The sequence below is a fragment of the Sus scrofa genome, unplaced genomic scaffold (assembly GCF_000003025.6).
Source record: "Sus scrofa isolate TJ Tabasco breed Duroc unplaced genomic scaffold, Sscrofa11.1 Contig435, whole genome shotgun sequence".
NCBI lineage: Eukaryota > Metazoa > Chordata > Mammalia > Artiodactyla > Suidae > Sus > Sus scrofa.
In genome coordinates, this window is record NW_018085206.1 from 73,930 (window position 1) to 91,308 (window position 17,379).

Consider the following 17,379-nt stretch of genomic DNA (forward strand, 5'->3'; position numbering starts at 1 on the left):
TAATTAGAAGATACAGATGCATAAATCAACCTGGACACTGTACTCAATGAAAATAACTAACCCAACATAAAGTGTTACACTTGCAAAAGGGTAGCCACACATATTGAACTAATTAATCCTCATGGCACAGAAAGATTGTTGTGATCATTTCTGCTGTACAACAAAGTGACTCGGTTATACACATACACACATTTATTCCTTTTCAGATTCTTTTCTCATAAAGCTTATTACCGAATATTGGGTAGGCTTCCCTGTGCTATACTGCAGGTCTTCATTGACTGGGAATCATTTTAACTGTGTGTTTTCTTCTATGACAAGTTTTATCTTTGCAAAAGTCATTTTATGATTTGAGATACAGGACTAAGGAAAAGTGCTCTCTCTTGCTGTTTCTATATGAAGCAGACCAATCCAGCTAGATTTCTGAAATTACCTAAATAAACTCAGAAATTCAACCAGAGAATAATAAGGTTTAGCAGACTAAGGATGAAAGAAATGAACACATGTGGTAAGTCAGCACGGGTGGGTTTGGGGAAACATTCTTCCATTTCATTATTTTCTCAAATATAAGAAAAACTGTGGTATCCCTTTACTTAATCATTATTCTATAAAAATTTTCTATATTACATTCTCTAGGTAAAATATAGAGATTTGTTAATCTTCTTTTAGATGTACTACAAAGTAATAATTTGGGGCATTTTGATTCATAAGTTTTCATCTTGCAAGTATCAATTCACATCACTGGAGTTACATCACAGAGAAAATCCCTTCATAACTCACTTTATTTAACTGAATAAGTTGACCATCAAGAATATTTAATACTGAAATATACATCTTCATTTTGACTTAAGTCCATGAACAAGAGCAACGACAGTCTTGAATGCAAGAAATGTAAGTACTCCAAAGGTTTTCATTCTCTTGGGCTTCTCTGACCATCCCTGGTTGGAAATGCCACTCTTCATAATAGTGCTTGCTGCTTACATCCGCACACTAGTAGGAAACATCTCAATTATAGTGGTATCCAGAGTAGATCCGAATCTTGACAGCCCTATGTACTTCTTCCTTTCCAACCTCTCCTTTCTGGACCTTTGTTTTACCACAACCACCATCCCTCAACTGCTGCTAAACCTCTGGGGCCCAGATAAGTCTATCAGCTACGGAGGCTGTGTGACTCAGTTTTATATGTTTCACTTTTGGGGGGCCACCGAATGCATCTTCTTAGCTGTGATGTCCATGGATCTGCAAGCCATCTGCAAGCCTTTGAGGTACCCAGTCATCATGCATCAGCAACTCTGTATCTTCCTAGTGGTCATGGCATGGCTAAGTGGTTTGGTCAACTCCTTGCTTCAGTCATCCCTCACCATCCAGCTGCCACTTTGTGGCAACAACAAGGTAGATGATTTCCTGTGTGAGGTCCCAGTGATGATCAAGATGTCATGTACTGATACCACATTCAATGTAGCTATGCTCTCCATTGTGGGAACATTCTATTCCCTCGTTCCCTTGTCACTGATTCTTGTCTCCTATGGGTTCATCGTAGCTACAGTGCTCAGAATTCAGTCCTCAGAGGGAAAGAAGAAGGCCTTTAACACATGTAGTTCTCATACTATTGCTGTATCTCTCTTCTATGGGCCAGTAATTAGCATGTATGTGCAACCTTCTGCTGCTAACTCCCAGGATAAGAACAAACTCATGTCCCTATTCTACAGCTTGGTGACTCCTATGCTTAATCCTTTTATTTATACTTTGAGGAACAAAGACATGAAAGGGGCAATGATGAGGCTTCTTGTCTCATTGTACCATCAAAGAAGAGGATAAACATAGCTATTTTTGTACTTCATACTTTCCATATAGGACTTAGAAGAGCCTCTGTTCTAAATTACCTCTTGGTTGTGCCTCGTCTCAAAATTATCCCCAAAGACGTAACTTTTTACTATGTAGCTATCATAAGAAATAAAATAAATATATGGTACTAAATTTAAACTAAACTTATAAAAATATTAAAGATTCATATCTGTATAAATTGTGTCTTAACAAACATATTGAAAAATTTTCTTAAATAGATGTTTAAAAAAATATCTCTATGTTACAAGTTTTCCCAAGTATAGGCACATTTGATGCACCTGGTCCTATTTGCTAGAAAGACTGTTTTTCAGCTTTGGTACACATCAGAATACTTATACTTTAAAAATCACAAACATGACTCCACTGCAGATATCTTGCATCAGAATTTTGAGAAATCATGTCCAGAAAACTATTTTTAAAAACTTCCTCAGTTAACATCAATTTAAAAGTAGAATTTGTGAGGACCATCACAGGAAAATATTTTTGAGATATTCTTTAGAGACAAAAGTCAGACAGGATCTGACATATGGGAAAAGATATAGCTCATCTACCCACTCACCACCCGCCCCCCAAAAAATAGAAGATAGTTTGTTGAATATGTGAAGAATCTCAGATGCTCCAAGCTTTTAAGAAAAATTGTAAACCCACAGGCAGAGAATTTAAAATCACAACTCCTAGCAAATGCTAAGGCAAATGCAAAAAGACCAAGCTGAATATCTAGAAGATACGCTTCCTAATAATTAAATGTTCTATTAAATTCAGCTACGTACTTTGATCAGTAGTATCATTTATGTGCAATAAAATTTTCAAAATTGGTTTCCTAAAACTAAATTATACAACAAAGAAATTGATAATTGAATTGTTACTATTGATAACTGAATTATCAGTCTGAGTAAGCAAATATCTTAGAATACCTTAAAGCGAACCAAAAGCAAAAAGAAGAAACTGCAAAAAATATGTAAGAAAATATATGATTTAGAGAAAAAACACATAAAACTAAATACAAACAATAGGACTGGTAGTTGGATTAAAGCAGTAGATGGAGGAGAAATAATTAAGTAAATATTAGGAAAAATGCTTGAGAGTGAGATGTTCCAGCCATACATTAGGCACCCCAGTCCTGAAATCTGACAATGGGAAGATAAACCCCCTTAGCTGGTTTGGAAAACAGTGGGGCTTACAGGAGGGCTGTAAGAAACCAAGACTTCACTCTTAAAGAGAGAGCAGTCGTCCTGTCAAAATGCAGAGGCTGCAGACAGAAAACTGCCTGGGTGTTTTGTCTACAAAACACCTTGGGAGGAGCAAAGCTAGCTCCAGGGAGGAAACCACTTTCAGGATGGGAGTGAAAGCAGCTCAGTGGCATGGCACAACCACTCCAGCTCCAATCCAGCCTCCATGGATACTGGAAAAAGAGTGAAACCAGCACAGAAGAGCAGCCCCAAGCCCTCAGGCCCTGGCAAGGACCCATTGCAACAATCCAAGGTATCCAAGGTGGAGATAACCATCACACCCAGCAGAAACCCAACTCAGTTGGGGCTCCTCTTACAGCCCCCTGGGCCCCAAACCTACCCCCAGTAGGATGGTAACAGCCAGTGAGAATAGGAGAAACGCTGATTCCCACTTGGCTCTCACTCTAGCCCTTCCAATTCACACCAAGGTGGCAGCTGCCAGCACACACCAGGAGAAGATGTAGCCCATGTTCACCTCAGATCCAGCTCTTCCACCAAAGCCACTGGGCACATGCAGAATTCACAGGGATGCCTCAAGACTGGGATAGGAATCTGTTTCACCTAATTTTCATAAAGACAGAGAAAGTTAAACAAAATTAGAAGATAAAGGAATGTGTTCCAAAGAACAAGAAAAAATCTGAAAAAAGTGAGTGAAACAGACAAATGTGAACAAATTAAAGTTCAACAAAGAAATCAAAACTATTTTTAAAAACCCTAATTTATGAGAACAATGACAGCTCTGAAGAATTCAATAAACAACTTCAAAAACAGACTCAACCAAACAAATGAGAGAATTGGTGAATTATAAGACTTATTTAAAATCATACTGTCAGGAGAGCAAAAAGAAAAAAAATTAAAAAGAAAGAGAAAATCTATGTGAATTATGGAATACCATTAAAAGATACTATCTATGAATTACTGGAGTCCCAGAAGGAGTAGGAGGGAGAAAGTAGCATAAAGTTTATTCAACAATTGTAAAGATATACTCAGTCAACATCAGAGCACTTAAATATATTAAGCAAACACAAACAGAACAAAAGAGTAAAATAGACAACAATGTAACAAGAGTAGGGGACTTTAATACCTCACTTAGAATCAAGAATGGAACTATCATCAAAACAAATCAATGAGGACACAGGATTGGAAATATACTTTAATCCAAATGAACCTAACAAACATATATAGAACATTCCATCCAACAACAGTAGCACAAACATTCTTATCACGTGTACACAGAACATTTTCCAAGATAGATTGGTCATATGTTAAGTTACAAAAGAAGACTTAGCAAATGTAAGAGGATTGAATTCATAGCAAGCATCTTTTCTGACCACAATGGTATATGAAACTAGATATCAATGACAGGATGACAACTGGAAATTTTACAAGCATGTGGAAACTAAACAACACACACCCGAACATCCACAGGTCAAAAAAATCAAATGAAGGAGTTCCCGTCATGGCGCAGTGGTTAACGAATCCGACTAGGAACCATGAGGTTGCGGGTTCGGTCCCTGCCCTTGCTCAGTGGGTTAACGATCCAGCATTGCCGTGAGCTGTGGTGTAGGTTGCAGATGCGGCTCGGATCCCGCATTGCTGTGGCTCTGGCGTAGGCGGGTGGCTACAGCTCCGATTGGACCCCTAGCCTGGGAACCTCCATATGCCGCGGGAGCGGCCCAAGAAATAGCAACAACAACAACAACAACAACAACAAAATCAAATGGAAAATCAAAAAAATATTTTAATACAAATGAAAACAGAAATACAAAATACCAGAGTTCCCATTGTGGCACAGAGGAAACAAATCCTACTAGTAATCATGAGCTTATGGGTTCAATCCCACTGGTCTCACTCAGTGGGTTAAGGATCCAGTGTTGCTGTGAGCTGTGGTGTAGGTCAAAGACACAGCTGGCATCCTGCATTGCTGTGGCTACAGTTCCGATTCAACCCCTGACCTGGGAACCTCCATATACTATAGGCTCGGCCCTAAAAAGCAAAAAGAAAAAGAAATACAAAATACCAAAACTTACAGGATGCAGCAAAAGCAGTTCTAATTTCCAGTCTATTTTATTGATAGTTATTCAACGTTTAGTTGTAATTTTGGTATTTTCATGAGAGGAGGTGAGCTTAAGTCTTTCTACTCTGCCATCTTGTCCCAATCTCCAGCAAAAGCAGTTCTAATAGGTAAGTTTATAAGGATAAAATGAAAGAGAAAGATCACAAACCACCAACATACCTTTACCACAAGTAACTAGGAAAAGAGAAACAAACTAAGTGCAAATTTAGAAAGAAGAAAATCATAATGATCAGAGTAGAAATGAACAATAGAGATACCATAAAAGCAAAAAAAAAAAAAAAGACCAACGAGACAAAGAGTTGGTTTTTTGAAAAGAAAAACAAAACTGACAAGCTTTAGCAAGAGTAACTGAGAAAAAGAGAGAGTGCAGAATTATTCACAATAGTTAAGACATGGAAACAAACTAAGCATCCATCAAAAGATGAATGTATAAAGAACATTACTTACATAATATGCAGTTATATATAGTTATATATAATTTATTGTTATATAACATTATATATATATATATAATGAAATATAATTCAGCCTTGAAAAAGAAGGAAATCTTGCCTTTTGCAAAAACATGGATAGACCTTGAGAGTATTACGCTAGGCGACATAAAGCAGAAAGAGAAAGACAAGTATTATATGTCCTCACTTTGATGTGAAATCAAAAAAACCTCAGAGAAATAATAAGTAAAATGGTAGCTGCTAGGGACTGGGGTTTGGAGAAACAGAAAATGTCAAAGAGTATAACTATCAGCTTTAAAATTATAAATTAATATCTGCGATCAAGACAACAGAGGAGTAGGACATGGAGCACACTTTCTCCCACAAACGACATTAAAAAAAATCTACATGCACAATGATTGGTACAAAACATCTACTGAACACTGGCAGAAGACTTCAGACTTCCAAAAAGGTCAATCTCCACATAACTAAGTAGAACAAAAGGGGAAAAGAGAGAGAGAAGGAGGAGGAGGAGAAGGAGAAGAAGAAGAAGAGGAAGAAGAGGAGGAGGGGAGGGGAATGGGAGGGCAGATGGGGAGGATAGGGGAGAGGGAGGAAGATAAGGGGAAGAGGAAGAGAAGAGCAGAGAAAAAAAGGAATCAGGAAGAACAAACAAAACCTAAAGTCAGCAGAAGGAAGGAAATCATAAAGATCATACACACACACACACACTATATATACAAGACTCCTATATCAAAACATTGTGGTAACTACAAACCAAAAATCTACAGTACAAACACACACACACACACACACACACACACACACACACACACACAAATAAGAAAAATCAATTAGGGAGTTCCCATCGTGGCTCAGCAGAAATGAATCTAACTAGTATCCATGAGCACAGCTGTTATCTCTGGCCTTGCTCAGGGGTCGAGGATCCAGTGTTGCCATGAGCTGTGGTGTAGGTGGAAGATGCAGCTTGGATCTGGTGTTGCTGTGACTGTGGTGTAGGCCAGCAGCTGCAGCTCCAATATGACCCATAGCCTGAGAACCTCCATATGCTGTGGTTACAGCCCTAAAAAGACAAAAACAAAATAAAAAACAATTAAAACACAACACTAAAGACAGTCATCAAACCATAAGATAAGAGAATAAAAGAAGGGAAGAGAAAAAACCAACAAAAACAAATCCAAAATAATTAACAAAATGGCAAAAAGAACACAGATGTCAATAATTACCTTAACTGTAAATGGAATAAATGCTCTAACCAAAAGATGTAGCCTGGCTAAATGGATACAAAAACAAGACCCAAATATATGCTGGTCTATAAAGAAGATATAGTATATGCATGTACAATGGAATATTATTCATCCATGAAAAAGAATGAAATAATGCTGTTTACAGCAACATGGTTGACCCTAGAGATTATCATACTAAGTGAAGTTAGACAGTGAAAAACAAACATCATATGATATCACTTATAAGTGGAATCTTAAAAAAAAAAAGATACAGCAGAAATACTCACAGACATTGAAAACAAACTTATAGTTACCAAAGGGAACATGTAGGGGGAGGGATGGACTGGGGATTTGGGATTGGCATATGCACACTGGGATATATGCAATGATTGGCCAACAGGGACCTCCTGAATAGCAGAGGGAACTCATCCAATATTCTGTGATGATCTTTATGGGAAAAGAAACTGAAAAAGAATGAATGTGTGTATATGTATAACTGAATCACTTTGTTGTACAGTGGGAATTATCACAACACTGTAATTCAACTATACTTCAATAAAATTTTTAAAAAAGAAAAAAAAAGTGAAGAAGACCTAAATAGATATTTCTCCAAAGAAGATATATGGATGGCCAGTAGGCACATAAGAAGATGCTCAACATCACTAATTATTAGCAAAATGCAAATCAAAACTATAATGAGGTACTACCTCACACTGGTCAGAATGGCCATCATTAATATGTCTACAAATAACAAATGCTGGAGAGGGTATGGAGAAAGGGGAACTCTCCTACACTGTTAGGGGGAATGTAAATTGGTACAACCACTATGGAAAACAGTATGTAGGTTTCTTGGAAAATTAAATCTAGAACTACCATATGATCCAGAAATTCCACTACTGGGCTTATATGCATACATAACTATAATTCAAAAAGATGCATCTACCCCCATGTTCTTTGCAGCAGTATTCATAATACCCAAGACATGGAAAAAACCTAAATGTCCATCACCTAAATGTCCAATGAATGGATTGATATGGTACCTATATATAATGAAAATCTACTCAGCCATAAAAAAGAACAAAATAATGCCACTCACAGCCACATGGATATAACTAGAGAACATCATTCTAAGTGAAGTAAGTCAGAACAAGAATGACAAACACCAGATGATATCACTGACATATAGAACCTAAAATAGGGCACAAATGAACCTAACTACAAAACAGAAACAGACTCACAGACATGGAGAACACTTTTGCAGTTGCCAAGGGAGAGAAGGGAGAGCGTGGGATGGACTGGGAGTTTGGGGTTAGTAGATGCAAACTATTACATTTAGAATGTATAGACAATAAGGTTGTACTGCATAGTTTATCCAATCTACTGAGATAGACCATAATGGAAAATAATATTAAAAAATGAATGTGTATGTATATATATATATATATACACACACATACGTATATGTATGACTGGGTCACTTTGCTATACAGCAGAAATGTGCATAACATTGTAAATCAACTATACTTCAATTAAAAACAATAATAATAAAACAAAATGAATAAATTTGGGGTATCTAATTTACACCTGGTGACATAATTAACAATACTGTATTATATACTTGAAAGTTGATAGGAGAATAGATCTTAAATGCTCTTACTACAAAAAAAAAGTATAATAAGTAAGGGAATAGATGGGTTAATGACCATGGTTGTGGTAAACATTTGCAGTATATACATGTATAAATCACCACATTGTACACCTTGAACTTATGTTGTACATCAATATATCAACAAAACTTAAGCAAAAAATTAAAATATCAATAAGTAAAACTCAATATCAAATAAGTAAAGGAAAACAGAATTTACCTAATTTTAACAGTCTGTCCACAAGGTTCTTATGAATACCAAATGAAACATAGTAACTTTATAGTTGAGAATCCTGGCCCACACCATGTTATCCAAGTGTTCAAAATTCATATCACCAATAATAGAAAAATAAATGTCAGGTTTTTTTTAACAAGATGCACTCGAGAAGTTCCCATCGTGGCTCAGTGGATAATGAACCCAACTAGGATCCATGAGGATGCGGGTTCAATCCCTGGCCTCACTCAGAGGGTTAAGGATCTGGCCTTGCCGTGAGCTGTGGTATAGATTACAGACACAGCTTGGATCTCACGTTGCTGTGGCTCTGGAGTAGGCCAGCAGCTGCAGCTCGGATTTGACCCCTAGCCTGGGAACCTCCATATGCTGCAAGTGCCGCCCTAAAAAGCCAAAAAAAAAAAAAAGATGCACTCAAGCAGATATAATATCACTGCTGTGAGGTATTACTGTCAAAAATGAACATTCTCATTCTGCATAAACACTAGTCAAATCTAAATTGAACAGTATTGTATGATGCAAGTGACCTGTATTCTTCAAAAATATTAAGCTCATTAAAGGCAAAGAAAAACTGAAAAATGGTTCCAGATTAAAGGACAGAAATATAACACTTAAATTCAATTTGAAATCCTGGATGTGATCTTTAATTTAGAAAATACTCTCAGGAACACTTAGGACTAGGTTGCATTATACTCTGTAATATTTCAGAAAAATATTGAAATGCACATTAATATTACATTATTATAGACAGAATATCAATGTACTCATAGCAAAATATTAACATTGTGAAATCTGATGAAAATCTATAGGAAATCTATACTCTTTTTTTATTTAAGTTTTATTGGTACTGAATTATAAATAGAATATGGCAAATTTGTACTTGAAAATTTATTATGCTTTATACCACTTGCTGTTGTCATAGCATATGATAACCAGTGGCCTTTCAGCTTCACATTTGTAAAAAGAGATACAATATGTGACACTGAGGCCAATAAAAAAGCAGAGGATGAGTGTATCTGGGCTGGAAGCCAGAGCTAGTTTCTGTGATTATCCAATGACATATTTGTGCCAATCATTTTGCACTGCTGAGATAGAAGCTACAATTGAGCATGTGTTTAGGGAATGTGCTGCACAGGAACAGGTGCGAGATGAAGTGGACAGAGATTGGGAGACACTGTCCAGATAGGGAGTAGAAATTTCCTGGTATAAAAAAAGTAGGTGGTCCTTCAGTGCATTTAGCCTCCATTCTTAGCTGAGAAAAGGCTGGATTCATTGTTAGCTCTTCAGTAAAGTTGTCTGTGACCCAAATTAATGTGTGCCATGTGATTGTCAATTTACCTAGTATTGGCTTTAAGTTTAGGGTTGGCAATGGTAGGGTCTCAGACCTTCTAGTTTACCTTCGGTGTGTTGGCCATAAGAAAGGAACTCAGGGAGTTCCTGTTGTGGCACAGGGGAAACAAATCCAACTAGTGTCCATGAGGATGGGGGTTTGGTCCCTGGCCTCACTCAGTGGGTCAGGGATCAGGCGTTGCTGTGAGTTGTGATGTAGGTCGCAGACACAGCTCAGATCCCATGTTGCTGTGGCTGTGGCTGTGGCTGTGGCTGGCAGCTGCAGCTCTGATTCAATCCCTAGTCTGAAACTTGCATATGCCATGAGTCAGCCCTAAAAAATACCAAAAAAAGGGGGGGGGGACTTCAGGCAAATCTACTGTCATTACTTGATTTGTTATATACAAGTTATTTAAGCTTAGGTAAGTCATACATCTTCTTCCCTTCAGTTTTCTTATCTACAAAGTGAGAAAAAACATACCTATACCATGCCTGTGATAAAATTGCAAAAGGTTCATATAAATAGTTTGAAAATATAAACAATAAAAAACAATATCATCTTGTTCATCTTTAGCGGAATTTTTGAAACATCTTTATTTTAAATTATAAATTAAATAGAATATATAATAATATGGCTAGGATTAAGAATCATATATGCTAAAATTATGCATTCCAAGAAAAATAGTCTACACATAGAAAAATATATTTATATGTTTTGCAAGCAGAAAGGGAAGAAAATAGATGGAAAATTTCAAAGTTTTTTTGTTAGATAGTATCACAAGAGGTGTCCCAACCAATAAGATTTCGATAAGTATAAGATGGTTCAAAGAACTAAGCTATGTTTTTTAAGTTCCTAAAAGTTTTTTGCTCCATGATGATCTATTCTACATGACCCCATTATTTATTAAAAGTTCTTTTATATACATGCTTCTTGTTCTTCATTTTTTGAACAGTAGGTTAAGGACAAATTAATATATACCATATTATTTTTTATACCTAGTTGGAGATAAAGAATCACAGACAACAAAGAAGACAAATATACCGGAATCAATGTAATTGCAAACCACACAAAAAAATTGAGGGGAAGTTTGGGGATATGTTGTGCATTTTGAAAATTTAGGGAATAGGATTTGAATCAATCATATCCAAACTTTAGAGGCCCCCAAAACTATAACTGACATTTGAGTTACATAAAAATTCAGGTGTTGCCAATATTTTACTTTACATTGAATTGTCCTTTAGCCTTATTCCACTTTAGCTCAATATGGGTGCCATTTTAAATGTTATATTCATAGTACACTTATTTGAGTGGGAATGGTGGCAATAATATAGGTAACAAAACTGTTACTTTAATTAAAAAAATTATTTATGGAGTTCTTGCTGTGGCATGGTAAGTTAAGGACTCAGGGTCACCGCAGCGGTGGCATTGGTCGCAGGTGCAACTCGGATTTGGTCTCTGGCCAGGGAACTTCCAAATGCCATGGGTACATTCAAAGAAAACATTTTTTATTTATTTGAAAAAATATGTAAATTGATTTTCATAACAAACTTTCTAACCACAGATATTCAAATCAGATCAAGATTAAAAATTAAAAAACTAACATTTACATATAGTTATCACAAAATTTTTCCAATACATTTTCTTTTTTTTTTTTTGTCTTTTTGCCTTTTCTTGAGCCCCTCCTGTGGCATATGGAGGTTCCCAGGCTAGGGGTCTAATCAGAGCTATGCCAGAGCCACAGCAACTCGGGATCCGAGCTGCATCTGTGACCTACACCACAGCTCATGGCCACACCAGGTCCTTAACCCCCTGAGCAAGGTCAGGGATTGAGCCCGCAACCTCATGATTCCTAGTCGCATTTGTTAACCACTGCACCACGACGGGAACTCCTCCAATACATTTTCAAGTTATTCTTTCAAGTACCTAACAGATGTATCAACTCATTTTTTCAGAGCCTAGTACTAATTCTGCCTCACATATTCCGTATTTCTTCTTAAACTATGCAGTCATTCTAAGCACTTAAGTCATCTAACAACACCTAGCCTATGATGACCATTACTTTACGAGCTACACATCTACAGCTTTACAGCTTATTTCCACCTCCTTTACACATCTCACTACCTTGGGGAACAAAGAGAAATATGAGATGCTTACTTCTGCTGCATTATTTCAGAGGCCTTCTTGCTACAACTCATAGACGTTATTTTCTTACTATGATAATGGGATATTAAAGAACACAGACCAGGAGTTCCTGTCATGGCTCAGCGGAAACAAATGTCACTAGCATCCATGAGGACGTAGGTTTGATCCCTGGCCTCGCTCAGTGGGTTAAAGATCTGGCATTGCTGTGGCTGTGGTGTAGGCTGGCAACTGCAGCTCCAATTTAACCCCTCACCTGGGAACCTCCATATGCCATGGGTGCGGCCCTTAAAAAAGATTAAAAAAAAAAAGAATACAGACCAAACTTCCTGACAGTGGTAACTAGTATTCAAAATAGAATAATAGTGTTGGAGAAAATATCTAAAGTATTTCACTATGTCTTTTGTTAAACCAAAGACAAAAGTCAAATGTTATGATAAATTCTGCCTACAAGGTAAGAAATTAAAAGACATGTTCTAGGGTTTTTTAAATTAAGAATATCATCTTTCCATAGGAAATTAACCTGAATTTTATCAATTTTTACAACAAATTTTGTGTTGCATTTTCAATTAAGAAAAAGATATTTTGATGAGGTTTGTGCACTGAAAAAATTAACATTGACATTTTATCTTGATTTTACATGGCTATTTTCTCCACTAGAGAGTGATTAGTATTTAGGCAGATTGCATTTAATTCATATCCACTACCACAAACTCCATGACCTGTGACAGTATATTCTCAATAAGTACTAAGAGAGTGAAGAAATGGGAGTGGTTGATGAATAGATGGAAGGATGAACCACTCACTGGTGAAGAGATGCTCCATTATTCTATTAATGTCACAGATACACAGGCTCACCTCACCCCATTAATCTTTTTACTGCCCCTCTTACATCTTTGTTTCTCAAGGTGTAGATTAAAGGGTTGAGGCTAGGTGTGACAACAGTATAAAAAAGGGCAATGAACTTTCCTTGGTCTTGAGAACTTCCGGATGATGGCAGGAGATATATGCACATGGCTGGAATGAAAAACAGGGATACAACCATAAGATGAGATCCACATGTCCCAAAGACTTTCTGAAGTCCAGTTGTTGACTGCATCCTCAGCACAGCCCAGGCAATGGCACCATAAGAGCTGAGAATAAGGATGAGAGGTATGAGAACAAAAATGGAGCTTGTGATCATGAGGGTCAGCTTATTAGCATGAGTATCAATGCATGACAGTCTAAGCAGTGCTGGAACTTCACACAAGAAATGATCCACTTGGCGATGTCCACACAGGGGTACCCAAAAGGTAAGGAAGGAATGAAGTGCTGAGTTGGTAAAGCCACTTACCCAAGAAGCCACAGCCAACAGATGGCAGAAACGAGGGTGCATGAGGACAGTGTAATGCAAGGGTCTACATACAGCTGCATAACGGTCATAGGACATCACCACCAGTAGCACACATTCTGTGGATCCCATTGCAAGGGAAAAGTAAAGTTGAGTCATGCAACCTACATAAGAGATGGTTTTTCCTGGGCCCCAGAGGTTGACCAGCAACTGGGGGATGAAGCTGGTAGAGTAGCAGAGATCCAGAAAAGACAGGTTTGAGAGGAAGAAGTACATGGGAGTGTGCAGATGGGAGTCCAGGTATGATACGATAATGATGAACAGGTTGCCTGTCAATGTCATCAAGTAGAACATCAAGACAACCACAAAGAGTACTACTTCCAGATGAGGCCAATTAGAAAAACCCAGTAGAACAAAGTAGCCTTCCAAAGTTGCATTGATTTTTTCCATCATCATTCATTTCTTATTACCTGAGAAGAGAATCACATACACACCCAAAAAAGTAAGGAAACAGTCTACAAACCACAGGAAAACATGAAAAAGAAACACAATCCAGTTTGAAAGGCCTACCACTGTTCAATTCTAAGACAATTTGGCCACTAAGTGAAACTGTGATGGTAATAAATGAAAAAAAAAAAGAATCCACAAACTAATACCAATAAATTTAAAAAGACTAAATAAATAGTAGGGAAGATAAAGCTATTTCTGTCACCAAGATCCTAAATGATAAATAGAGAAGTAAGAGAAGAGTTAGAAAAACACAAATGAATGCTAAAAACTAGTGAAGGAAGACATAATGAGTAATTTCCATTGTCTAAAATATCCTCCACCAAATTATTTGTTAATTACAAAGTGAAAAGTGGTAGATTTTACAACAGAAAACCTGATGGACATCACCACAGCCCAGTAATCAATGTTAATGTCACCAATGTTGAAACAAACCAACATCATGTGACTATTGATACAGTGTGTTGAACACAATATAAAATCACTTCAGTCATATCACTGCCAAAAATGCACAGCCTGATTTTAATAATGAAGAAGCATGAGACAAGAGATGAGGTGGATAATATAGTCGGCCTACACTCTTCAAAAACACCAAAGTCAATGAAGAATTCAAAATGAAGATAGATGATAGATAGATAATAGACACATAGATGATAGATAGATGGATGGATAGATAGAGAGAGAGAGAGATAGGGAAATGAGAGAGAGGATGGGTAATAGAATAAATCTTTTTCAGGCAGAATATAAACTATTGCTTAATCTGATTAAAAGGTTAATAGTATATAATAATATAAACTACTGCTTAATCTGATTAAAAGGTTAATAGTTCTTTATACCACTTTTTCAAAACTTTTCTGTAAATGTGATATTTAACCAGAATATAAAGTTGCAAAAATTATACATAAATTTTTTTCCATATATGTGTGACTGAGTTCCCATGCTGTACAGTGGGGGAAAAAAAGTGTGTTGGGGGAAATAACAATTTTAAAAAAAGTTACAAAAAGTAAATATAATTTTTTTAATTTTTATATTTCCTCCAGATATTTGTCCTATAGAGAAAAAAAATTGTATTGGGGAAATAGCAATAAAAAAAATTGAAAAAAAGAAAAATAACTTCTTAACTATTGAGTTCTTCTCATTCATCCAAGGGTGACATCTGGGTAAACAGTAACTTAAAAATTTCCTAGCAGACCTAAAGAAGAAAATTTCCACGAAACAAATAATCTTTTTTTAACAAATAGCTTTAGTTTTCTTTTCATCATTTTTACACAATTTCCATTTATGTGATTATAGAAAACAGAATAACTGTAATCCCAATAATCTTATATATAAATTACAATGAACAATATCAAATCTACTTATTATTTCAAGGTGTTTATATGGGGTGAAAAATATTGAGCTTCAATTAAATTTTCTTATAGAAAAACTTGTTCTTCCTATTTGTTTACTTGCACTCACAGTTTATTTCTAAACTGAAAACTAACTAGAGATACCAAAAAAAAAAAAAGACACAGGGACACATGCACATCAACTTATTATTCATGATACAAACAAAGCCGAAGGTCTTAATTCACATGAATAGATCTGTGAAAATAGACAAGGAGATAGTGATTAAATGCCTAAAAAGACATGTGAATATAACTGATTTGAAAAGAGAAATTTTTAGCAAAAGAAGATATAGCTTCATTGAGAGAGCAAAGAAGCAAGGCAGGATGAGAAATTGAGTAAACTGACTACTAGTGTTAAAGTTGAAAGTGTATATACGTATATCACAGGGCTGAGAAACTGGAACATAGGACCTCAAGAAGGTTTCTACATTATTTCTTTTTATTTAGGACAATAACTGAAACCATATTTAAATTCTAATCATAACTATTAATGTCTACATATAGTTTTATTCTCCAACTTAGAGAATTCTGAATATTTATGGAAACCATTAAATGACTTTATCATCTAATATATTTTGCCTTTTAGGCATTCAACAGACCTTCTATTAGTGAGGTATTATTTCATTGCATTTTTATTTTTTAAAAAATTCCGCAGCCAACAGAAGACTCAGGGCCTAATTCTTCAGATTGTGGTAAAGATCCTGAGGATCCTAATATATTATATCCACTTCCCATCAGTTATTTAAAACTCTTTTTACAAGGAGAATCAGTAACAACCAAGTCTACGTTACGCAGCTGCCCTATGTGCACAATCTGAGCATGCACCTCTCTTCTGAAGGCTCATTTACAAGACCTTCTGCTCAGGGCTAAGCACAAAGTTGGTGAGCCTCCTGATAAAAATGTAGAACCTATAAAATGCAAACAGCTCAGTTTACTATGGCTTATCATCGAGCAAACTTATTTTGCATAGAGAATCTTACATTTTTTTTTTTATATTTACTTATCTATTTTATTTAATTTTTTATTACCAAAGAATTTATCACATCTGTTGATAATGATCGTAAAATCCAGTTTCACAGGATTTCCATCCTAACCATTTTTGTTAAAAAAAAAGTGCATTCATAATAGTTATAACTGTAAGTGATTCTTTTTTCTCTTTGGTTTTCAGTCTTCCATAGGAAGGATTAACACTACTTTGTTATTAGCTTTGTAACAAGGCATAACAACTACCATTAAATATACCTCTGGAGTTCCCATCTGGCTTAGCGGTAACAAAGTAGTATCCATGAAGATCAGGTTCAATCCTGTCTCATTCAGTGGGTAAGATCCAGCTTGCGTGAGCTGTGATATAGCCATAGACGTGCTGGATCCTGCATTGTGTGGCAGTGGCACAGGCCAGCAGCTGCAGCTCTGATTTGACTCTTAGCCTAGGAACTTCCATATGCTGTGGGTACAGCCCTAAAAAGACCAAAAAAAAAAAAAAAAAAGAAATGTTTAATAAATAAATATCCCTCCTTCTCTCTGTAAATGCTTGCCTCATTCAGTGTTGCACAATCACTTCTGCTTCCCTCCTTTCATAGACAATTTTTTTTCCCCTCACACTTTCTAACAAGCTATAACCAAAAAAAAGAAGAAATCATAGCAGAGCCATTTGTGCTTACCTCTTTGAAGTCTTTTAGTTGTTCCACATTTATAAGTGCAACTCTTGAAAAAGTTGTTAGGCAGTAGGTAATTGGTTGAGTTTCAAACAGGAAAGTTAGGAACAATTTAACTACAAGACTGTAAGACTGATTTGGGCCTTAAAACTGTTAATTCATTAACTAATTTATTACTAATCTAGACTACTTTCTACAGTCAGAAACCATGCAAGATGATCAGACAGTAGATTACGTATAAGAAATTTTTTGTAATTAAACAGAAGATTAATGTAAAAAATTATAAATCAATTATAATGGAAAAATAAATATCACATAAAAATAGAA

General features: G+C 36.1%; 1 protein-coding gene and 1 pseudogene across 1 annotated transcript; one reads left to right on the top strand and one right to left on the bottom strand.

The window, feature by feature from the left end:
- Window positions 1–483: 483 nt before the first annotated feature.
- LOC100521732 (olfactory receptor 2B11-like) lies at window positions 484–1,858 on the top strand. Its single transcript, XM_021082041.1, has 2 exons — window positions 484–505; window positions 863–1,858. Exons 1-2 carry the CDS (start codon window positions 484–486, stop codon window positions 1,813–1,815), a joined length of 975 nt encoding a protein of 324 aa, XP_020937700.1. The 3' UTR covers window positions 1,816–1,858.
- Window positions 1,859–12,782: 10,924 nt separating this feature from the next.
- Window positions 12,783–13,962, bottom strand: LOC110258793 (annotated as a pseudogene).
- Window positions 13,963–17,379: the final 3,417 nt, after the last annotated feature.

Bases quoted from the DNA above. Each gene is read 5' to 3' on its own strand.
- LOC100521732 (XM_021082041.1), top strand. From the start codon at position 484: ATGAAAGAAATGAACACATGTG. The intron at 506-862 runs GTAAGTCAGCAC...CATGAACAAGAG, and splicing joins GAAAGAAATGAACACATGTG to CAACGACAGTCTTGAATGCA.